Source organism: Lepidothrix coronata, unplaced genomic scaffold, assembly GCF_001604755.1.
Source record: "Lepidothrix coronata isolate B3197 unplaced genomic scaffold, Lepidothrix_coronata-1.0 Scaffold125, whole genome shotgun sequence".
NCBI classification, from domain to species: domain Eukaryota; kingdom Metazoa; phylum Chordata; class Aves; order Passeriformes; family Pipridae; genus Lepidothrix; species Lepidothrix coronata.
The window spans coordinates 1,503,767-1,528,307 of record NW_016690305.1 but is presented as its reverse complement, the minus strand read 5'-3'; the positions used below and the strand labels follow the sequence as shown (position 1 = coordinate 1,528,307).

Here is a 24,541-nt window from a genome sequence, read left to right as displayed (position 1 = left end):
TGCTGGTGTGTGGTGTCAGCAGTCAGTGTGCACTCCTGCCTGCTCAAGCTGCAAATGTTGCCACTCTGAAAACCAGAAAAGGACAACCTGTTTTGTTCCTGTTGAAAAAGTGTATGCAGCTTTCCACCTCTGCTACCTCAGAGGCAGGAGATGAGTCAGTGCCTTTGTTCTGTGTTGACTCTGTGAATTGTTTTTGCTTTACTATCTCTTGCTAGAGGAAGGAGGAGAGCTTTCCTGTAGTGAAGAAACTAGGCTAAGGTTGCTTTTGCATGAGATGCTGGAGGTGTCCTGGGCTGTATTTGTGAAGCATAACAGCTTGGAGTCCTCTTCCAGGATTTTAGGGGATCCATGATACCTTCACTGGATAAACTTTGTGATTCTTGATGTTGTTTCACATCTTTCTCTTTCTTGCATTCGCAGCTTGTTTTGCACTCATGACTGTGGTCAACCTTGTGGTATCAGACTTGCCACAGTGAAGGTATTTGTGTTTCTAGTACAGTTGTAGCTCTAATACTAATCTCTCCTCTTTTGCCTCGGGTGCTCAGTCAGCTCCTGTGCCTCCCCCTGAGTGTGTGCAAGAACAGCTACACTGAATCTGGCAGGGGCTCGCTCAGCTCCGTGGGCTCCATAGTCTGGAAACAGCCAAAAGAAGGCACCTTGGCCAGAGAATAAGGGCTGAGTAAAAATGCAGAGGTTGAAGAGGCTCAGCTTCCAGATGTTTGCATCCCAGTGTATTTCCAGATGTGGCCTCTGTGTTTCTTTTTTCCCAGTTTGCCCAGTCTCCATCTGAGCTGGTGAGGAAGGCCATCTCTGTGACGGGATCTGCCACTCAGCGGCTTTGGGGCTACAACAGGACAGTCTTGTCCAAAGAGGATATTTGAATTTTTCCTTGTACACCCTGCAGCCTGTTCTGCCCGATACAAAGTCAGCTGTGTATTTAAAGAGCCCAGCTGGATTATCTGTGGATCACTTTTTTCTTTTTCTCTGCCAGGAAAGCAACTTTTATTTTCCCCCACGAGATTTGGTATAGAACAGTAGAGAAACTGTTGCACCTGCCTTGATTATTTCCATTTTTTAGAGCCTCATTTCATGCCTTGGTGCATCCATTTGTCTTCAGATTTTACATGTAGAGGCTTTTTATTATTACTTTCTTCAGAAGACTCCCAGGACTGCAGTCCATTCTCAAGGTGTTTGTTTCCTGTTTGGTCATTCTGTCTTGTTCCTCTGGATCCCTGGGCAGGTTTGCACCTCATGCTTCAAGTTGAATTTTATCCTTGAAGTCAGGAAAAGAGAAATATGACAGGATTGATGTTTGAGATACTTTCAGGGCCAAGAATTCCTGTTATCAGGTGCTTTTTAGGTCCTAGAATTTGAGTATAGAGACTGCATATGTGCGTGTAGGAAGGGCATTGTCCTGACAAACAGCTGATTGATGTTTCACTTGTTTGTCTTCCACGAGATCCTTGACATGGTAAATGAGCCGGTTCTTGTGCTGCAGCACTGTGTGAAGCAGTGTTTATCTTTTGTAGATCTGGAACCTTCCCCCCCCAGCCATTAATCTGACAGTGCTGGGAGCTGTCTTTAAGGTCTGGGGATGTGTGTGGGTGTTGTTTTTCTGTTGTGTGGGGTTTTTTTTACCCAAACACCCCATGCCTTCTCAAACACTGAAGATGTGCTTTGAGATGCTTTGCTTGAGGACGTGTGTAACTTTTTGGCTGGAGGCTTGGTACGTGGTAGCTGTCTGTGGAGAATCATTTATTGAAAAAGTGAGTAGGACGACTTTTAAGCTGTGGCTAATGGGGTTCCTCATTCTGCCCTGCCTGTACCCATCCTGTGATCCTTCTTTTCTCCCCACTGCTCCTGCGGGAGATTCCTGCTGGCAATCACTGGAACTCACTGGTGTGAGGCTTCCTTCTCCTTTATGACCCCTCACAGCAGTAAGAGGAGTATCTCTGCAGAGCAGTGCCTTTACACTGGGGTTTGCTGGGAAAAGGAGTCTGGTTTTTGAGTGTGAAGTACACATGTGCAGTGTGGATGTTGTGTGAATAATGCATCCTTTCTTGGTGATTTCTGTTGGGTAAGTATCTGTTTTCTGTGTTCTTCTGCGTGGTATTTATTTTAGAATTGTTTGCCTGTTCTGTCTTGTCTTGCACTTCTTGATAAGAATTTTTACACAAGACTCTTGTCTTCGGTCTTTGTTCCTTTTTCCCTTTTGCCCCAGATAATTTCACTGGGGCTTAAGACTGCAAGATTAGTTCACAGGGACACCAGGAAAGGGAAACCTACCTGATTCTTTCAAGTTCTATTATTATTTATACAAACACTTGTGTTTTTTGTCTTTTCAGGCAGAGGCCGAGGAGAAAGCGGTTTCTACCAAAGAAGTTTTGATGAAGTGGAGGGTGGATTTGGGCGAGGAGGGGGCAGGGAAATGCACAGATCACAGAGTTGGGAGGAAAGGTAACAGAACTCTAGCCCTTAAAGTTTTTTACACACATCTGTTCAGCTTCCATTTGTGCCTTTTGACTTCATAAAAACACTTTAGGAAGGGTGATTAGTTGTATCTGTGAGTGGAGTGTCTGAATTTCTGAGATGGGGTACACAGTAATGTTTCTAGAGGCTCAGGAGCAAGTAAAAGAGCATTTTTGCAAAGACTTTTTCTGCTGAGTTCCTGGGAAGAAGGAACTACTTTAAGAAAACGTAAATTATGACAGTTGCAGTGGAAATGATGGGTGAAACTGTGGATTGCTGAAGGATTCGCTTCAGTTTTAGTCTTGATGTTGCTGACAGCATTTAGGGGCACTTTTCAAAACATACCCAGTTGCCAAAGGCTGTGTGTATTAGTGTTCCTGAAAATTTCACTTGTCACTTGGACCTCTAAAGATACTGTCCATCAAGCTCTGATTTTAAGAAAGTCCCCTCCAAAAAAAAACCAACAAACCAAAGCCAAACAAGACCCATACCTAAAATGAGTGGAGCAGTTCCAAAACCTTATTTGAAACTTCTATTCTGCCTTTCTAGGGGAGACAGACGCTTTGAAAAACCAGGGCGAAAAGATCCAGGTATGGTTTTGTTACTGTGTGGGCAGAAAGTGGGAGGGAGGAGCAGGGTGTGTTTGGGGAAGGGATCTGTACATACATAAACCTTTCTTATTGCTCCAAGTATACTGTTGATACAAGATTCATGATACTGTGCCAGGTTATCTAAGTGTGTTCTCAAAGTGCTGGTTCTCCTATTTTGTGTTGTTTTCACTACTGGACATTTGAATGTTGTAGATAAGAAAAATCTGCAGTGAGTAGGTTCTGTTTGTTCAATGAAGATGAAGTCTACAGCTGGAACTAAACTCCTGTACCTCTGGGGAAAGGGGCTGTACTGGTGAACAGATGTGCTGTGACAACAGCCCTTTTCAGGGCAGCTTTGAAACGTGCCTGGTGTGGGCTGTTTTGGCACCCAGGACTTGTTGACCTTGTGAACAGTTAATTTTTCTGAATGCTTGCCAGCGTGAGGGAGATCCCGGCAGCAGCTCCCGTGCTGGTGGATTTACTGGGTATCAAGTCAGTGTAAGTCATCACATGAACCTCCTGTTCATGCAGGTTATCACCTGGTCCCCTGTCTGCTGTTCCTCTCCTCTCCTGTTTCTGAAATGCTTCACGTTGGCCATGTTCAGGCAGAATGCTGGATCCTTAACTGTGGCCCTGTGCTTCTGTTTGAATGTTCAGCTTGAGCTGGAGCGGGGCTGTCATCTTGGGGATGGAACACAGACATTTGGGTAAAACCTGTGTTTGGAGAGTGGGGAGGACACTGAAGGAGGCTGTGGCTCTCTGGTCATGGCAGTGACTTTTGCTTTGTGGGCTCATGCATTGAGTGTTCTCTGGGGGGACTCTGTTCCTTCTCCATGGATGTTTCCATGAGCATGGAGCTCAGCTGTGCCTGGTGACAGGTTTTGTACAGTAAGAGCTTGTCTGTCTGGGACCCAGAGAATCTCTTGGTCTTGGCTGAAGGCTGAGTCCCTCTTTGGTGAACATACTGATGAAGCACAGATCAGGACAGACAACTGCAGGTTGGATGTAAAGACAGACAATGGAAAGGTGACAGGACTGTATTTTAGTCCTTGCTTAGCTGACAGTATTTTTAACAAGAGTAGCATAAATTGCCATATGAATAATTTTCCAGATGTGCATGGTGGCACATGCCATAGGAGTCTTAAATAATCATCTGTGCTTTCAAAGCCCTCCCAGTCCTATCTCCATGTAGGAGTTGATGTTCATAGATTTTAAAGAGTGCTTTTATTTTTCTGCTTGCTAAGTTGAATGTTAACACAAAACATGTTTTCCTCATTGTTTCCTTTAAAAAGAGGATACTTCCAAAAAATAACTTGAGATTGGTTTGAGATTGTTCATTTTGAAATGCCAGTAGTGAAACTTTGGACTCTGTATGTGTATATTTAGAGAACTTCTGGGGAAAAAAAGAAAACAGGAGAAACTAAGTACTACTGAGATTTCAGGACTGCAATTTTTGCAGAAGACAAGCAGGTGTAAAAGTAGTACCCACCTTCCTGTTCTTGTGATTAAAGTTACAGCACTTCCAGCTCCAGACTACAGAATGTACTACATTTCTGATAAAGATGGATAAAAATATTGCACGTCAGTATAGGATGAGGTGTATCTCTGTTGAAATGGAGAAGAATTTGCAGTGTGCACCATAATCTTACTGAAGCTTAACCTCTGCCAGAGGTTATCTGCAACTGGGACAGAGCAGGTCTTGTTTGTAGCAACTCCTAGGAAGCAGGACTGTGGAATGCATCTGCCAAGAACCATTTCCTGGAGATGGTGTCCCTGTGTGATTTGTTGGAAGTTAATTGCGAGGGATGACGTGCTCATTCTTAAGTTAGGAAGCTTTTTGTGGTACCTGATTGCTCCTCTGAAATCTTGTGTTGTTTCTCTTCTCCTCTGATTTAGGTGACTAAAGGCTCTGTAGCTCAGTATGATACAGAAAGGAGCCCTGCAATCTTTCTGGAGTTTTTTTTGTAAAAATGTTGTTTTCACAACAGTAATTTATGTTTGTGTATTGCTGTGTTAGAGGTTAATGTCCCAATGGGTTGGAAGACCATTTTGCTCCCCTCTACCTTCAGAGAGAAATAAGGTGGAGAGCACAGAAATATTAACAAAGTGCTGGTCTGTTTGACTCAAGCCTTGGTTAATTACAAATACTTACTGTTCTGTAAAGGCTTTCCAATGATATTTTGAGTGTGAGGAGGGTTACAGATGTGCCACCAGAAGTCCCAGTGAATACAAGCACTGGTGCCCACACTCAGGGAGGGCACTGACATGCAACCTGGAATTCAGGCTGATGTGCTTTAGCAGGTGCCTTGGATTCTGGTACTCTGGTTAAACTCCTTAGTTTAGGATTTTATTATCTGATTTTACTGTGCTTCAGGTTTTCATTGGTCCTTCACAGGGCCTTGGATTAGCCTCAGATTACATAATTTACTGAGTTGCCAATTTTTTTCATGTCCTTTGTTGTGGATGATCACACTACAGAATAAGAGATCAAATATTAAAGTCTTCTGGACGTTCATAATGGATGCCAAGGCAAGAACCTCTCGATTAAAAATCATGGGATGAAAAAAGTGATAGACCTTCAACAAAGAATTACTTCTCAAAAATTATCAGTATGCTGTTCTTAAAAATTATTGATTGCTTTTTCAGTGCTCACAGTAGTTTGCAAGGTCACATTTGACTGATTCTCAGCATAGACAGTATCTGTCCCTGGTTTCAGTTTGCAAATTGGGGATGCACAAAGTATTTGGGAGTTGCTGTTGCAGATTGTCACAGTTCTGACGCTCTTCACTGAGAACCCAAATGGTTTCTGGAAGGCCCAGGCCGTTAGCAAAGAAAATGAGCAAGTTGTTTTCTTGAGCACGTCTGTCTCTGCACAAAAGCTGCTTAATTTTCCGTGCAGCCTCTCGACTAATACCAGCTTAGCAGCTGAGGGGATTTGATTAGTTACCAGCAGTTACACACTGGTAGTAAAGAATTGTTATGTAGATTAAACAGAACTTCTAGCAAGTCAGTTGTGGAGCCTGATTGAGTTCTGTGTGGGGTTTGGTTAGGTTAACAAGACTCGAATATAAAATGTGTGTTGAAGTGGCTACAAGAAAAGGGTGCTGGGTTTCTTTGAATTGCACTTGCCCTTGCTCTGCCTGGTTTGTTTTCCTGCCTGCCTCGTGGCAGGAGGTGCATCCATGAAGGTTGGGCCCCAGTCTGCTCTTGCAGTGCTGAAGCACAGGGTGCTGTGTTGTGGCACCAGAGCCCATCAGCCCCTTTCCTGGGCTCCTCTTCCAGTTTGGGCCATGGCACGTTTCCAGTGCTTTCAGACATCCGTGGTTCACCAGTTCTCTGGAACTGTAAAAGCAATATCATTGTTTTTTTCTACCCCTTGTTCTGCAGCTGTTCTGAAGTAACTACAAAGTTCTTTGTCTGATTTGCTTCCTTAGTATTATTCAGCTTTACATTCCAAAATGAAATATTTGAAGATTCCACGTAGCGTGTACTAAACATATTTTTTCTTTATACTTGCTGTTGTACCCCCTTTTAAACCAAGTCTGTAAATAGAAAATTATTTTAAAAACAGGATAACTTTTAAGTATCACATAATTCAGAAATCAAATGAAGCAGCCTGCACTTTGATTAGATGTTAATTGAAGTTAGAAACAGCTTTTTATAGCTTTGGCTCTAAATCATGAGATTATAATCCTGTCCTGTTGGGATTATACATGTGAATTTGAGAACAATTGGTTTGTCTGAGACCAGAGTATGTGATATATGGGAAAAACAGTACCTCACCCAGAATGCTGTCAAACAGAATATTCTCAATACCTCACCCAGAATGCTGCTCTAAGTGGTTAGTTCAGACTTCACACAGGGATCTGTTCTGTGCTCTTGCACTGGGTTTTAATTTGTAGGACTCTTACCAATGTCTTATATTGGTCGTGAATGTGGAAAAAACACTTTTAAGAAATGGTTAAAAGTTATTGGTGCTGACATGAGGCTGGAAAAGGGACCTTTAAATTGTATGTGGGCCAACAGCTCAGAAAAGCAGGGATGAAGGCAGGGTAACTTGGTGGTGTGCTGCTCTCTGAGCTCCACAGTCTTCATGAATTCTTGTCCATAAAGTTAAATTTGAAAAAGATTTTGAGAGCGTGTGATAACCCAGCTCTGCCTGAGGTCTGCAGTGGGGGAGGCAGTGCTTGAACAGCTTTGGAGTGAGAGCTCAGTTGCAGCAGAAGCACAGCCCTTCTGCCTCATTGCCCTGCCTGTGCAATGGGGCTGGGGGGCTGCTCCCCATCCCCAGACCCTGCACCAGGAGCTTCCTCCTTGCCCCTTTTGGGACTTGAGAAGAGTTGAGTTAAACAGAACCTCCTCAGACAGCTTGTGCCTGTTTTTCCTGCTGCTGACCACTTGGGGAAGTTAAAAGGAGGCATATTTGTTAGTGTGTTGTGCTCTTGTCAATGAAAGTTGCTATTTATGCCATCTGGGTTTCTGGGAAAAGTCTTCTAGCTTTGAAAGGTAGCTTTATTTTAATACTTGACTGACCAGGTACCTAACAGGCCTGGTTTTGGACACCTGACAGGCACTGCTTTTGTCGAGAGCTTGGAAATAATTATTCATGATTCTGTTTTTCCTTTAGCATCTTAAATTATTTAGGAGCTTCAGAACAGTGTCTTAATTGCAGCAGGTTTATGAGGCACTTAAATACAGAAGTCTCACGTATGGTTTGTTTTAATTTTTTATTTCAAAATTGATCCAAGTGTCTCTAAATATTTTTGTGCTGTGTGTACAGGCAAATATTGATGTTAAAAAGCATAAAATATAAATGGATGTGGTTCTACTTCTCCTAGATATAGTGCATCCTTCTGGGTCAGATGTACTGCAGACAAGCAGTGACAGTATGGGCAATGTATGGGTCTTTAAAAAAAAGTACATTCATTCATTAAAAATAGTCTGTTTGCCACTGCTAAATAATTTATTCAGTGTTTCCAAATACGAAAAAATTTCCACTGCAGCATTTGTCATATATATCAAGATTTTTTGATAGTGTCTTCATAGATCTGTCTGGAAACGAGATGTTCTTTTACTTGGCAGAATGAAGAACTGCACTTAGTATTTACAGTTTTGCTTAATAAGCACAGCAGGAGTGCTTTTCACTGCCACGAGAGATTGGCAGGGCTTTCTGAGAGTGAATTCAGCCCTCTGAAAAGTGATGTAACTGTATTCCCAAAGACTTAGGAGAACAGAAAAACTGGTATCTTGGATGAACAGAGTTACTTAAAGCAGAACTAATGCATTTACTGAGTGACCCCATATTGTTTTCTGCTTTTGTATTGTTGTCCATTTTGTCACAAGCTGATTAAGTATGATTTTGGTCATCTTTGGGAGTTTTGAAGATCTCTCCTTTTGGGGTCAGTGTGGCTTTAATCACAGTCTGGGGAATTCAGCAAGTCGCTCTTCTGATGTTAGTTCTGTGGTTCTTGTACCTGACTTCATCCTGGGTGGCTCATCCAGCCTCTCGGGGCACTCTCGTTCTCTTCACTGTGTCACTGTTGTAATCAAAAGGATGGAAGTACAAGAGAAGGATCACTAGAAGATGGCAGGGCAGGCAAGGAGGGAAGGTTGTAAATGGAACCTGAAAGTTTAATGTAATAATAATTAAAAAAAGCCCCAAGTCCACAGTCTGTTCTCTCTATTCTGTGAGGCCAGTCTCGGAGAGCTGGAAGCTGTCGGCATGCTGCCCATTGATGCGGATCTCCTTGTCAGTCCTCCTGGGGCTCTTGGAGCCAGCTGCAGCCGGGAGCTCAGGAATAGTCTTGTCAAAGTTCTCCATCTGGATGTGGTACTCGCCTTGGGCACTGCGGGCCAGCACGGGGGCGAAGCGGTGGGACAGCAGGATCTCGGAGGGCAGGTAGGATGTTCTCCTTTGACACGTTTCTCCCGTGCCCTCCTGCACAGCTGACAGGAAGACGACCAGCTCAAAGTGATGAGGAGCTTCTCTCTGGAGGAGGGCAGCCAGAGGGCTGGATGGAGAGATGGAATGGTAGTAGGTCAGCGGGAAGATGAAGAAAGGACACTCGGCCGCAGTAACGCTGTCGAGGTGGAAGTCGACGCTCGTTTGGTGCAGCTGCCCGTTCTCCTGCTCTTGGTATAGGATAGCAGAGATCTGGACGCTGGTCAGGGGGCTGGAGCGAGTGTTGGCCACCTGGAACATGAGATGTGGCTTCCCCTCGGGATGTGTCACCACGGCAGAGCGCGTGAAGCGGATGGAGAATGCCCGGTTCTTCGGGCGGGCGATCTTGGCCACGAACGCACCTGGATCACGGGAGAGAACAAGCTCAGGGCCAGCACAGGGCCTGGGGGCTTCCTGCAGCTCCCAGCTCCTCCAGACAGCCAAGGGAGCAGGAGCAGGCCTGGGGGGACATGCAGGCTGGAAGGACTGTGTTTGAGAACTGCTGGGCTGGCACTGCACTAACCCACTTGGGTTTAAAAGAGTAGAGTTATCTGAAATGCTGCTTTTCCTAAGCTGTGTTATATTGGGAAGGGATCTGGAGCTGTAAGAAGAGCTGTCAGCTTGCTCTGAGTTACTGTACTTTGGAATAGTACCTGATCTCGGTGTGTTACACCATAGAAGCTCTTTCTAGTACACAGTAAACTAACCTATGTATTTTTAAAGTATTTTGAATGACTTTAAACCTGAAAATTATTTAAAATAACTGAAAATACTTCAGAATAGCTGTGACACTGTAACATCTTCATTACATTGGCTACTGAGGAATACTTGAACACTGAGTTGAAGATCAACTTCAGTTTCAACTACGAAAATAGTTCAGCTAGAAAAAAGTTTGCCTTAAAAATCAAAACAAATAGTCTTTTAAAATATTGTAATTATATGGAAAAAACTTGGAGAGATAATGGTATAAGAAATACGTGATTGAGAGTGATAAGCAGGGATTTGCCACAAGTATTGTCCAATGAATACCGGAACTATCAAGTCCAGATCTTGATATCAGCTAATTTATGCCTTTTGTTAATGAAAGGTGTTTTAGTACTACATAGCTGGAACCTCACCATCCTTGTAGTGACTGCCTTAGTTGTTCTTTCGTATATCCAAATGATCAGTATTTCTGGCTCCATCCTCAAACCCAGTTGTTCCACCTGTTCTGTTTAAGGATGGACTGGGAAGGCTTACCTGTGATGAAGGCTTCCAGCATGAGCCCCAGGACCATCTGGATTGCCAGCAGTGCGATGGCACTGGGACAGTCCCCGCTCGGGAACATGGTGCCGTAACCAATCGTGAGCTGTGTCTCCAGGGAGAAGGAGAAAGCAGCTGTAAAGCTGGTGATGTACTTGACGCAGATAGTGTGGTTGTCAGGGGGAGCATCGTGGTCCAGCTCCAGGTCCCCGTTCATCTCAGCCAGCAGGTACCAGAGCACTGCAAAGACCAGCCAGTGGAGGACGAAGGAAGCGGCGAAGACGAGCATCATCCACCTCCAGCGCATGTCCATGAGGATTCCCCAGGCGTCGCGGAGATAGGCCAGGCCCCTGCCCCGGGCACCGTCCAGCTGCAGGGTGCTGTGCCCGTCCTTGGTCACCATGCGCTGGTGCCGCTGGGCCAGCAGGGGAGCGCTGGCCTTGGTGTTGTTGCTCTCCATCCTGTCCGTTGTCATGGGCTGGGAAGGAGGGAAAAGGAACAGAGGGGAGACAGTGCAGCATGTTTGTATTTTGCCTAACGCTCACAGTTTTTGACACATCAGCAGGGGTTGAAATACTGCAGCCAACAAAGGAGGGCTTATACATTGCAATCCAGAGAAGATTAAGTCAGGAGCCTGGAGAGGAATTTACCACTGTTTGTGGTAATACTTTGTTAAAAAAGATTAAGTTTAAAAATCTGAGTACTTCTCAAATTTTCCCTGCTTAGTTGTTTAAATATAACTTTCATACTTTACCTTCCTAAATGTACATTGGAGTCACATGGTTTAATTCTTTGGGGCTGAGTGGGATGGGCTTAGCATACTGTATCTGAAAAGAAACTGGGTTTTGTCTGATTATATCAGATTTTGTAACTTTTCAGCAGAGTATAATAACTTAACAATACTATTGTGAATACTACTAACAGTAGTACTATGGAGATAATGTTTATTCTGTTATTTCTCTGACATATTTATGCATTTTAAAGGAATGCTGTAGTTAAGCTAGTAGCCCTTTCAGACTTCCCTGGCTCTGGAAATGTCTGCTGTCTGCACCCACCATGTCCAGTTAAACAGAATGACAGTATTCAGGGCAGAGCTGCTTCAGGGAGGCTGAGGCTGTTTATGTAAGGATCAGGTAAAAGGAGGGCAGGGGACCAATACAGAAAATACACTGTGACGTAATTTGCAGTCTAGTCTGCCTGAGCAGTGCCATTTTTATTAGTAACCAAATAAGAAAATAGGACAGCAGGCATATGGGAGTTAAGGTGGAATTGCAAATGTGGGAAGCAGAATGGGTTCCTGCAGGTATTTGACATGTTGGGCTCCTTTGGTTCCTTTTAAACCTCAGAGCTTGCTGAATTTGCCAGAGGTGCTGAATGTCTTTTGAAAAGACACCGACCACTCAAATCCATAAATTTTATAAATACTGGATGTTTATAGTTCACCTGGGGTTTATATAAAATAGAGTTAATAATGTGTACCACCTGCTTAAAGAAGGTGGTGAGGAGCAGCAGAGGATTTAAAAATACATCCATATTCTGCAAATCATGATTATACAGGGGGTATTTAGTCAGTTTTGGTTTCCTATCACTTTTGACCTTTCTCTGAATTAGACTATTTCAGTATGTAATGCACGTTTACAAACATCTAGAGGAAGTGGATCTTTTTCCCTCCGAGAGTGCCCTCTTAGTTTTCTCTTGAAACACATTGTATGTGAGGATACTGAACTTCAGAAGTTTATGGAAGGTAAAAATCTGTCTTGTGATCTTTGGTTCCATAAGCCAGCAGTTTCCATGACTGTTTATTTAATCTTCATACCAAATTTTAGTAATTACAGAACATTCTCTTTTGCTTTCTAATGCTTAATTCCTACTGAGGTAGGAGTAGGAGGATTGACATATTTAGCTAAATATGTCAATATTTAGTTAGAGTGAATTAGAGTGAATATTTAGCTAAATTTTCATTTTACTTTCTTTCCCTTCTGTAGGTTCTCAGAACTGTCCTGCTCTTATTTCTATCCATGCTCTAGTCAAAGAAGGTAGGGTAGCTGATGACCTGGGTGGAATTGGGTAGGTTTCCCCTCATTTTTATTTTCCAGTTCACATCTCCTAGAAGGAATATTTTCAAACTGCTCCCTGTGCCAAAGAATACAGTGATCTCTGGTACCAGGCCACTTTTCTTGGGCATTCTGGTCATAGTCCATTCTGATCAGAGCCCTTTCAGCCCCCCTGCACTGAGTTTGCTCTTTAATCTGCTGCACAGCTCCCTAAATGACAGTTCTCACTATTGCTGCACTTTTCCAGATTTTACTGTAACCTGAATGCAATTAGAAATGCTCCAGTAATCAGATGATTAGTGACTGGTCTGCAGAGCAGAGTCCTTGTGCTAAGGTGTAGAGGAGCCCTTCTGGATGCCTTGGAGGAGCTGGAAAACGGGCATCTCTGAATGGGAATGGTGGTGAGAACCAGGCTTCTAGGGAGCTGGGAACAGTGCCTTGGTTTTACCATCTTAGAATAAGCAGTACTGACAAGAAACACTTGTGTGAACAGAGGAGAACACAGAGAACAAAATGCCTCTGGGTGTAAACATCACGTGTTATTGGGAAAAAAACCCCAACCCCCCAAAACCGCTGTGTTTCTGTAAATTCTCAGGGTACTTGGAGGACAGCATCTGCTTTGTAGCCTCCGAGCAATCTAAGTTTGCAAAACAAACCCATGTTGTGAGAATGAATGTGATACTGACTGACTGGGGCCTGATCCTGCAGCCTTCCATGGACACATCCGTGCTTTGGGGCCTGGTTCTGCACTGCTACAGACATATGTGCTTAACATGGTCCATTTTTCTTGGCTGTGCTGCAGATCTGCACAGTGCTGGGGTAGTGTGTGAGAGAGCACCTCTCTTCCCCCCAGCAGCAGGTCTCAGAACAGTGCTGTGTCTCTGCTCCTTGAGCATCCTGGCTGGGGAATTTGCCTGCTGAGCTTAACCAGGTTATGCACTGGTTCATTTGATATGGACCTGTTTTTTATAGTCTAGGACCATTTAAAATATTATGTATCTAATTCAGTGGCAGTGATAGCATTGGAAATGTGTAAGCCTGAGTTCCAAAACTGTTTTTCTGCAAACACTATTGATGGCATTAAAGGCCACGAACCTCAACTTGCTGGGGTGAGAAAATGGGTAGGAAACTGTGAATAGCAATGCAGGTGGGTGAGAGAGGTGAAAGAACAACTGCCCTGTGAGAAATCATTTACCCAGGCTGGAGGATCAGCCCTCTATGTTCTCAAAAGCAGAGACCACTTAAGAGCAGATGTGACTTAAAATTTAAAAGGAATTACTGTCTTCTGTCTGCTCCCTTCCTTGCCCACTGTAGTAAAACAAACCAACACCTGATCTGATCCCCTACCTGGCATGGTCCCTGATGTCCCCAGGTAAATCCCAGTCTCAAACAGTGTGTGTTTTAGGAAAGACACTCGACTTTGACTTGGAAAGAACAATTCTGCATTGTTTGTTGGAGAATGCTTGTCTCCACTGGTACAGACACACTGTTTCTCATCCACATTGCTCCCCTGTTATCTCTTAACCACCTCTGTTCTGCTGTTTAGTTCTACCTTTCCTGGTTCCTGACTTGGGAAGCTGTTGTAGCTTTGGGGTGTTCCTTGTCCCTCCATCTCCCAGCTGATAGCCCCTGACTGGAAAGACAGGAACTGTCAGAAATTACTTTTCTAAACCTCTTTTGGGATCTTGACCAATCTTTCACCAAGCATTCATTCTGTCTAATCCTTCCTGTTGCCAGTCTGTTGAAGACTAAATTATCACTAAGGCCAGTGTGTATGTCAGCTCTTAGCTTTTTCTGGTTTTCCATCTTTTACCACCTTGTTCCTCATCTTGGCTCCTTTCTTCTATACACTTTTCTAAAACCAGTCAAGGTAGGGTAAACATGGACTTTTTAAATCAGAAGTCATGGGTTCCTGCTCCTAGCAGTGGGGCAGGTTCTAAACTGACCTGGCTAGCTAATGATTTATGTGTAATAAAACAGCTCTAGGCTGTAGGTATGAATTTCTGAAATTCATGATCCAGCACACTGATCTCCCACGCTTTGCCTTTTTGATTGAGATCTTCTTCCTGGTGTTGTAACAGTTTTTATTACATTCCTGTTCCATGCCACCACCTTGCTTTCCTCTCCTCTTGCTTGGCCTTTCTCTTGGCAGCACAAACTCAGCTATTTTAACTCAGAGGTTGTAGGGGAATTAATTTGGAGCACTGTCCTCCTTTCCTTTTCATCTGCCTTCTCAGGTGAAGGCATTCGAAGTGACCCTTCCAGCCTGTTTTCAGCTCAATACATTGATGCACCTGCAGCCCTTTCTGGAGCCTGGGTGCCTTTAGGAGGGGGACACTTGTGAGTTGCTGCCCTGCCTGCCCAGCTCCTGCCCTTAACAAACTGTGTTCTAGCTGACCTCGGAGGGCTTTGGAGACAGTCGGTGCTGCACTGCTTCCTTCTGACAGCAAAGCAGTCAAGAGGACCTGCTGTTTGCTGGGAGTGACTGCCAGAACTGCTTCCAACTGCAGCATAATGTGAAGATTTGCTAGAAGCAGGTGGTGGTGGCAGCATTGCCCTCTGGGAATGTATACATTCCCTCTTTACTTGACCTGGGTCTGCATAATCATGGACGAGTTTGAGATTGAAAGGTTGCTCTGAGCTGTGATCTCTCAGATGTGTTGCTGCCTCTGTGCTTTGCAACGAGAACAAACTGAGACTAGAATTTTTTTGGAGGCACTTTCATTCTATTAAAATGGTTATTTGTGTAGTGGTATTTTTAGATTATTGTATATTGTTGTCTGTAGACTGGATGGCAACCTTTGAGATGCTCTGACATTAATATTAGGAAATGAAGGTTTTTTCAGTATGGATGACATGATTGAATCATATAACTTACAGTAGGGGACAATTTTAGAAATGTAGGAAGCAATTCAGTTTCAGTAACTGCTTTGGTTATGCTGCTGTTGTGAGTAGGACAGTTAAGGTTTCAAAGGTTTGTCCTTTAGATTTTGTAGCTAGTGCCTCATTGAGATGAATGGGAATAGTTTGTGACAAAGCTGTTACTTCTGAGCGATTTGAAGAATTAAGATAACAGTTTTCAGGACTTGTTACATTTATAAGTAGGTCTTGTAAAAATGGGAACTTGAATTTGTTGAGCCCAAGCCACATTTTTCAAAGCAAGTGCCACAAAGTCCAGGGTGTGAGAGCTCATACTTTTGACTTTCTGAGAATGCACTTTAAAGAATAGTGGGAGACTATGTCTCCCTTCATAGTACAGAAAACAAGGCTGCCTATAGACTTGATTTTTGGGAATCCAAATAATGCTCCATTTTGTGTATAATGTATTTTCATGGTAGTACTCTGAGGACCCATATGAACACTTAATTCTTGATTATGAGGTAGCATCTGAGAGGACCAACTAGTCTGGCCACCTTTAGAGAAGCAGAAAAACTTAACGTTTTGGGAAAGGCTTTAAAATATGCTAGCACGTGTTAACTCCTTATAAAGAAACAAAAATGCCAAGTGAAATATTGCCAATGGAGGAGTCATTTGACAGTTAGGAGGGAGGATTGTATTTGATGTGAAGCTGTAGCACTAGAAGTCTGCAGCCACCCATACAGTGTGGAGTGAGCTGTTTTGGAGGAGCAGTCCTGCCCTGTCTGATGCAGAATTCCCCATGGCTTGCCTGCAAGGACTGGTTTTCCAGGCAGGATGAGTTCCCTCGATACCCAAGTGTGGTTTCCTGTGCTGGCTCAGTCAGTGCATCCCTGTGCTCATGGACACACTGAAAACTATTGAAGGTGTAAGATACAGGGATGGTAAATCAGGCTTGAGCAGGTAGGAAGCTCATTTCTTTTAATTTGTGAGACAACTGAAGTGAAATGCTGAGTTATGATGAATGCAGCAAGGTGGGGAGGACGTTTTCCTGACACTTGACCAGTCTCATAACACCCAGGTACCTGAGCTGGAGACTTGCAAATGCTCCCTGTCTGCAGAGCATTGCAGAGTCTTTCCAGCACTGCTTCTCTCAAAAATGTTCTGAAAGAATACTGTATGATGCCTTTGATTTTGCTTTTTGTGCTCTTAGGACCGTGGTCACCTGAGAATGCATTTTCTTCTTTTTGAGGGGGAGAAATCAAATAGTTTTCTTTAAGATAATAGTTAATTCAGCACGCTTTAGAAATAAAACACTCTCCCCTGATAACTACTTCGATTTCTTTGATTAAAGAATGACAGAACAATTTCAAATGGTACAATAAGTAAAAGGGGAGAAAAATATGGTTTTGTTTACTTACCAGTCTTTGAAGGGTTGTGTGCAGGAGGAAGGGGTAACCTGGGCTCCAGGAGAGGGACTGGGCTGCTCTGGTGTATTGGTCCCACCACTGGCAAGAAACTTCCCACAAGTGGCTGGCAGAGATTTAAAAAAACCCACCAAAACCCTTTAAAAATGGGTTTGTATGTCTCATTCCTGTGTTTATAGTGCTGGGGGGCTGGTTTTCCTCTGAAGCTGATTTGATTGGTCATTTTGCCTGCAGGGGGGCCGGTTAGCTCTGATCATGTGGAAAAGAATGCTGGTTTGTTAGGAGCCTTTCTTTACCCAACACAAACCCTTAGCAGCCAAGGAGAAATCCTCCAACACTTACTTGGAGAAGGGCTGCCTTCCCCCTCACCTCCTTCATCAAGATCATTTTTTAGGTTTGTATAATCCTAAAGCTTTACAGGGAAGTTGAAAAGGCCAAAATTCTCTTGGAAAAGTTGAGCGGAGAAGTTCCTATATTGCTGCTGAAAAGCCACACACTGTTCTCTGGTACTTTCTCTCTAACCAGTGTCAAGTGCAGTTTGTTTAGGTGAGGAGAGGAACTCTTGTGTCTCCCTTGCTGCTCTGCAGTGCCACTGGTTCCCCGGGGGTTGGTCCCGAGCTGCGGGAGCGGTGGCGTTACCAGGAGGGGGTTCTGAACACCTCCTGCTGCCCAGAAACACAGACCTGGCCATGGCCACGCTGCTCCTTTGTGGGAACATGGAATCAGTCCCGGGGCTCTGGAAAGCCCAGCAGTGAACAGTGCAGATTAGGTGGCTCACCGATGGCTGTGGCAAAGGGAGCCGCTTTCACTGAAGCTCTCGCTTCTCTGATGAGAAGAGTTACTGGGTTGTGCTTTAGCTGAGTGGCTGCAGAGCTGCACTGCTAAACCAACTCTGAGGACAGCTCTGGAACCCAAGAGTAGTTCACACTTCTTTTTTTTCCCCTTGGTGAGCTGCTGATGTGAGGGCTTTGATCGCACGTCACATGTAAGAGGATCTGAGAAACAAAGGCTGTGGTTGTTTGCAGTAAAACTACTGAAGGCCTGCTGGGAAAATTATTAATGTAGACTTTCCTGCTTAGGAAACAAAATCCTCCCTATTTTTTTTTTTTTTTTACTTTAACCTTCCCCCAGCCCTAAATTGCAAACCATTAATTCTTTGCTTCATTAGTATGGAATATTTTAATACATGTTCAGGCACAGCACTCGAAGTTGTGATAGGCATAGTGTGACCTTCAGAACCAGAATAATGTGGTGCAAGGGGGCTCCCACCACTGTGGCAACCCAGGAGGACAATGTCACTTGTCCTTCACCCTTCTGGTACACCCTAGCAAAGCTGGCCTTCCACTACAGCCAGCCTCTTTTATTCACAAGAGGGATTTTTTTGCAAACAATATTTTCATACAAACCATGTTTTGTCCTGTAGAAAGCGCTGGTGTCTGGTCACAGGTTTTCTAATCTGACTCAACTGAATTAATTGAAAATCTGACACGATTGTGCAGCAGGTTAAATAGGTACAGTACGTGATTTCCAGGTGTGTTAGAGAATTAATTGTTAATTCCTTTGAATCTACCTGTTTACCCATACCCATGACAGTGGATAACGGTCAACTTAGTGAAAAAAAATCCAGAGTGATGTTTGAGTAGTATGTTTTTGAGACCTGCTGGTGAGATCGAGATTTTGTGGAGAATGTGAAGCTAGAAATGGGATTCAGAACTTCTGATCCCTGTCACTGATAGTCACTTCCTGGAAATGGGATTCAGAACTTCTGATCCCTGTCACTCATAGTCACTTCCTGGAAATGGGATTCAGAACTTCTGATCCCTGTCATTCATAGTCACTTCCTGGAAATGGGATTCAGAACTTCTGATCCCTGTCACTGATAGTTGATGTTTGTATTCCTGTAGTGTCCCTACTCCAGTAGTGTCCTAATGAGAAGTAGTCTTTCTTTAAAAACATGATCTTAAGGCCATTTCTTTTATTTTTCTGTAAAATGAGCTACAAAATTACACATCTAGGCCAAGTTATTTCAATTCCTTTAAAAACACTGGCTGCAAAGATTTTTCTCTTTATCTTCCTCTTGAGGGAGTGTGTAGCGTGCAGCAGAGAGAAGTTAAAGCACTTAATAGGCTCCCCTAGTTTCCCCCCTCTGCAGAGTGAGCAGACCTGCTGTCAGTCATGGCTTTCCTGTTTGTTCTCTCCAGACAGTGAACGTGGCACAGGGAACATGGCCTGAGCCTGGAGAGCAGGAGTTATTGGCCATTCTGGTAGTCAGTCCTCTCCTAAACGCGTTGCCATGGGGCCACATCCCAGAATGCCAGTGCTGTCCCTGCAGCCAGGATCCCTCCCCTCAGTGTTGCACAGCTGTGGCCTTTTTGGCTGGCTACCACCAGGCTCTGTCTGAAGTTTGCTGTAAACACCGCTGCTGGCTTTGTGACAGGCTTGAACAGAGGTGCCCTTTTACTGCTCCTTCTCTTCAGGAAGTCCAGGCAATTAGTCCAAGGCAAAACCAGAGATTGCATTTTGGTTTCTTTCATCCTTAAAATGCTGCCAAGTCCTGATTCTTTGACCTAAGTCATTTCAGCTGAACGATTGTTCTCAAGTCTAGGAACAATTTGCAGAGACCGTGCCGGGGCTTTGGGAGTTATGGATTTAGCTGAGATTCAGCTGTAGGAGTATCCCTGTACTCAGTTTGTCGTGGTCTTTCTGTCACTTGGGTCACTTGATTTTTCTGATCTTAACCTGTGACCGGTTTGTGTTTGTAAAGAACCAGTTTCTTGGCTGATCTCACTGATCTTCAGGATCATCTCATGCCAGACCTGTTTGGACACATGCCTTGCTGCCCTTAACCATTGCTTGCTGTGTCTTAGTACCAGAAACCTGAGTATGTCATGATACACTGCATTTTTTCTCTTAATTCCACTGGAGTGTGACATCAGAACAGTCTCTGAGGTGACACACTGGAGTGCTGCTGTATTTGCAAAGATTTTGGAATCACAGGTGATCCCATCCTCAGGTGAATATAAAACTGACTCCTTATAATTGATTTTTTTTTCCATTTCTACATTTCTAGCTGTAATTTAAAATCAGAGGAGGTGCAGGTTCCCACTTGTGTCTGATCTCGGCCAACAGCTTTTGGTGTTTTATCACCTTTGCAGAGATGTGTTTCAAATGCCATTTTCTGCAAGTTCAGAGTACAAAACCTGACTTGGATGATTCAGTTCTAGGGAGCAGAACCAGCTGTCTTAAGGACTAACAGAACCTGAGTTGCCTTGGTGGTGCCCATAGCAGGAATATAAGTGCAGAGGGGCTAAAGCACGTGGATATACAGTGGCAGAGCAGACTCCACGATATTCTTGAAGTGGCTTTTTCCCCCCAGTGTTTTTGGAAGAGCAGAACAGAGCCTGTGAGCTGATGGGTTGTCAAAGAGCAGTCTCCAGAACCAATTGAACTTGATAACAATGGAAAGGAATAACATCCTTCTTTTTCTTAATTGCTAGACTCTAAAATATCTCAAATTAATGTTACTCAATAAGTGTCAAGTAATAGCTGTGAATTTTTATGAAAATAGTAGATAAATCTGAAAAATTGTTTTTCTTGTCTCAGAATAGTGGTTTGAATAACTTATCTTTTGGTAACTTTAATTTTAGTGAGATAAAACAAGTGTCTTGTGCTGCAGAATAAAAAAAAATTGGATTTTTCGTCCTCCTTATAGCATTTTAAAAGTAAGTTGGGAAAGAATGAGGCACATCCTGTGGGCCTCAGGCTCCCCTGGCCTGTGGGACTGATCTCTCCCCTGGGCCTGCCTGTGTTGCCCTTTCAGCTGACTTGTCTCTGGAGCTCTGGCTCTTGTTTCCTACCATGTGAAGCCCATTCAAGGAGCAACACTGAGAGGCTTCCGTGCACTGCCTCTTACCTTTGTGCACATCACATGTTTTAGATGCCCAAGGTGAGAAAAGCAGTGTTTACCAGACTTGGATTTTCTGTGTGGCTTGTTGCCTTGCTGTGTTTTCTGTGGAGAACAGAGAGTGGCTGACCTTCATCTGCAGAGGTTTGTCCACTCCAGATGAGAGAACGTGCCAGCATTGCACCTACCAGAGGGAGGGAGCTGAGTGCCTCCAGCAGCTTTTTGGAGCCAGCATCACCAGAGACTTCCCAAAACACTGCTGGAAGGGTTTTGTTCTCAAAGCCCAGCAGGTACAGCAGTGATGTTCAGCCCCTGTCCCCTTTGGTGCAGTGAAGGTGTGACTGGCTGATGCTGGCCTTCGTGTCTGGGACTGCCTGGTGGTGCTGAGGCTGTGCTCTAAATTAGATACTGCTGCGTGCTTTAAATTTACCCACGTGCTTTAGCTCTTCAGAGAGGAACAGCAGGAGAGGAAGGGATTCTAGAAAATGTTGAGCTGGAGAAAGAAAAAAAGGGTGTTTTTTCCCTCCAGTGTTTTGAGCTGGTGGAGAGGGGATGTTGGTTTTTCTCCAAGATCTGTGCCAAGTCCAGAGCCAGTGTGTGTTTCCTGTCTCCAGAGGGCAATATCTCTAGGGAGGAAGAAATTTCAAGTTCTGATATGCCACAGAATTTCAGATAGTCTGTTTCTTAATTTTTTTCATTGAAAAAGCTGTCTGATAGGAAGAAAGGGAAATGCATTCTGCTATCCTTCTTTAACTAAATTCTTTAAAATGTCCCTTTCCACCCTAGGAATCTTAAAGCGTAATCATGCTTTATTTTGTTTATCCTAAGCAAGCAGGCACCAAATACCATCTTACATTTTTGGATTTTAAGACTCTTAAGAAGGAAAATTCAGTATACCTTTCTCTAGTACTTGAATACTTCTTTTTAATAGATAACAAGACAATTTTAGGTTAACACTGGATGTTAACCTTATGAGTTAGGAAGTGACGTCACCGTGGTTCCAGTGAGAGTTTGGTGCTACACAGTTGAACATATTGAAAGAAATACAAAATCCAGAAGCCCTCAGGCTGGTGCTGTCAGTTATTTCAGTGGTGCTGTAGCTTGTCAGGGTGAGTCAGTAGTGAAAGCAGCATCTGTGTTTAGCCTGGGCATACTGGTGTGTGATGTGGTGGATGTACTGGTGTGTAATGGAGAGCTTTTCTGTAAAAATATTTGTATCATCCTTTTCCGACAGTCCTGCTCTTCATTTAGTATTTGAGGATTTTCTGTTTTGTTTTAAACACAACATGATGTAAATTGGGAACTAAAAGACTATCCTGAACTTTTTCTAGATTGCCCTTGAGCATAATTGCTTCTAACTGACCCAGAGGATGGATTAACAGCATAATGTTAACAGTGTTAAGTTTTTTTCTTGTTCCTCAATCCTACTTTAAACTTCTGGTGTTTCCTAAAACATTGCAAGGGTGCTGTACGTCATGTTGGATTAAATATAGACATCTCACATTCTTTTTGTTACAGCAGTAGCAAATGTTTGGTTTATATATTGTTTACAGTTTACTGCTCTCCCACTTTCCTTTAGCATGAGACTTTTCATGATAGAGCAGTTTATTCTTTCTCTTCTCTTTCTATTACACTTCCTTACATCTCCTAAACTGCCTTTTTCTCCTCTATCTTTCCTATTTATGTTCTAATTTCTTGTATGCTTTGCTTACTTCTGGTATGTTTCTTATTTCCTCAGTCTTTCCATCCCAAGGTACATAGGGACCTGGATTTCCTAAATCTGTCATGCTTCCTTCCTGAAACTTCCATTCCTCTCCTAGGTTCCTACAACCAGTTCTGATGTGTTTTTTGCCTCCAAGGGAGCAGGATTTCAACCCTTTTTTCTTCTGTGTTCCTAAAGACAGAACACATATTCACTGGCCTGTGTTTGCTTTGCAGTGAGACCAAATTTTGAGGAAGGTGGGACAGCGACGGCGGGGAGGAAACACGAGTTTATCCGCTCTGAGAGCGAGAACTGGCGCATCTTCCGGGAGGAGCAGAACGGGGAGGATGAGGACGGAGGCTGGAGACTGGCTGGGTCCCGCAGGGACGGAGAGAGGTGGCGACCCCACAGCCCAGGTGAGAGGGCAGGGGCCAGACAGGCAACCCTGCTTCCAGGGGAAGGGCAGGGGGAATCAGGGCACGAGGAAAGGGAGGTCCCAAGTTCGGGACAAAACTGGGTGAGGTCCGTGTGGTTTGGGCCATGAAATACTGGGCCTGCAGGGCGCTGTCACTAAATGATCAGCGTAAAATCACGTGCTTTTGTTTTCTTCTGAGCATCTTCCATACCCTTACCTACTCAAGGGAACAGTATTTTGCAGGTGTGCACTTGTCTGGGTTGTGTTCCAGGTGTGTATGTACCTGGTAGAAGCAGGATTTGTCTAATAATACTGTTTCTTTGTGGCTGTGGCAATGAGGGGAGAGAAATGACCCACGTTAGGCAGCGTTTCTGAGGCTGTGGAGGGATGCTGACACTAAACCATTCTGGTCAGCGACCTCTTTTTCGAGTTTTCCAGCTGTGTTCGCAATGCCAAGAGGCATCCTTGGAAAATTCTCAAAATATATTGCTCTGTGCATTTTGTAGATAGTTAAAGGATGTCTTTTCTCGATAAATGTCAGGCACCAGTTTGGTGTCACTCTCCCCTTCCCTGGCCTGACAAGGTAGGTCTGTTCACTTGTTTCCAGCATTAAATTTATATATTTATATATAAATATATATATATAAATAAATATATATAAATATATATATAAAAATATATAAATATATAAATATAAATATATATAAATATATATACATAAAAAATATATATTTTTCTTCCCTTCTCTTTGGAAAAGATTCAGTCATACCTGTTGTGGGATCCTGGGTTTGGATATCTCTTGGCTGCAGAAGGCTTCTGGGCTACCAAGGGAGGATCTGGCTCTTCTACTGTTACATCTTCAGAGAATCATAGAATTGCTTAGTTTGGAAAAGACCTTCAAGGTTGCTGAGTCCAACTGTTCCCCAGGACTGCCAAGGCCACCACTAACCCACATCCCCAACTGCCACATTCTCATGGCTTTAGATTCCCTCCAGGGATGGGGACTCCACTGCTTTCCTGGGCAGCCTGTGCCAGTGCTAGGCAACCCTTTCAGTGGAGATTGCTCCTGATATCCACTCTAAACCTCCTCTCAGGTAGTTGTAGAGGGTGATAAGGTACCACCTGAGCCTGGCTACACTTGATAGGAAAGCAAAGGAAGCATGAGACACCTTTGGGGCTGAGGTGGACAAGTTCTTCAATAGAAGAGTCCCAGTTGCTCTTACAATGAGTCTGTTGCCCTTTTTTAACCCCTCAGAGGACTTTGAGTACTGTTATTGCTGTGAGTGCCCATCACCTCTGTTCCAAGCCCTCTCCACAACTGTCTTGCTCTGCCCTCAAACAGCTGCTCGACTGTACTAAAATTTGTCAAGGAGCACAAGGCTAGATTTATCATCAGATGTTTTCTATTTAGAGCAAGGCTGGAGGGCAAATTTTGAATAATGTAATTTTCCTTTCCCCAGTGTGTGGTCACAGTTGTTCATTAGACACTGCTTCTTTGCTATCTGGGTCAGACGACAGCAGGCCGGGACCTCATGATGGTCAGATGCAGCTTTGGAGGAGGAGTGGAGTGCTGGGCAAGTACAAGCCCACATGCTTTAGCTTAAAAGGAAGCATAGACCTCAAAGCTCAGAAATTCATTCATGTCTTGGGCTTTTTTTTGAAGATCTTCTGAGGAAGATTTTGAAAATTATCTTACTTCTGTTATGGAAAACATTACTGGCTATTTGAATGTGCGGTGTAGTAGACAACTAACTGAACTTCACTTGCAAGTTAGTTCTAGCAGGTGTTCCTGAAAGCCTGTTCTAAGAGATCTGTGAATGTGCAGAGAAGTTGCTGATTTTGAGATAGCCTGAGCTGACAGCTGGATTGTCCTGTATTGGCTTCAGTCAGAGCTGGGTTTGAATTCTCCTGTGAGGAGTAGCCACAGGACCATCAAAATGG

The 24,541-nt window shown here is 43.8% G+C and overlaps 2 protein-coding genes across 10 annotated transcripts in view; one reads left to right on the top strand and one right to left on the bottom strand.

Moving 5' to 3' along the window:
- GIGYF2 (GRB10 interacting GYF protein 2) overlaps positions 1 to 24,541 on the top strand; it is a 73,906-nt gene that overhangs the window by 25,268 nt on the left and 24,097 nt on the right. For 8 of the 9 annotated variants that reach the window (XM_017826196.1, XM_017826201.1, XM_017826199.1 and 5 more), the window contains exons 6-8: positions 2,346 to 2,457; positions 3,019 to 3,059; positions 22,422 to 22,601. In XM_017826196.1, coding sequence (XP_017681685.1) covers positions 2,346 to 2,457; positions 3,019 to 3,059; positions 22,422 to 22,601 — 333 coding nt within the window. The remainder of the gene's footprint in view (positions 1 to 2,345; positions 2,458 to 3,018; positions 3,060 to 22,421; positions 22,602 to 24,541) is intronic. The other variant, XM_017826202.1, reaches the window with a different exon arrangement.
- Positions 7,777 to 17,213, bottom strand: KCNJ13 (potassium voltage-gated channel subfamily J member 13). The gene is made up of 3 exons (XM_017826240.1): positions 16,574 to 17,213; positions 10,240 to 10,720; positions 7,777 to 9,362 (listed from the first exon to the last, which is right to left on the bottom strand). The coding sequence occupies exons 2-3, from the start codon at positions 10,715 to 10,717 to the stop codon at positions 8,740 to 8,742; spliced, it is 1,101 nt and encodes a 366-aa protein (XP_017681729.1). The 5' UTR covers positions 10,718 to 10,720; positions 16,574 to 17,213; the 3' UTR covers positions 7,777 to 8,739.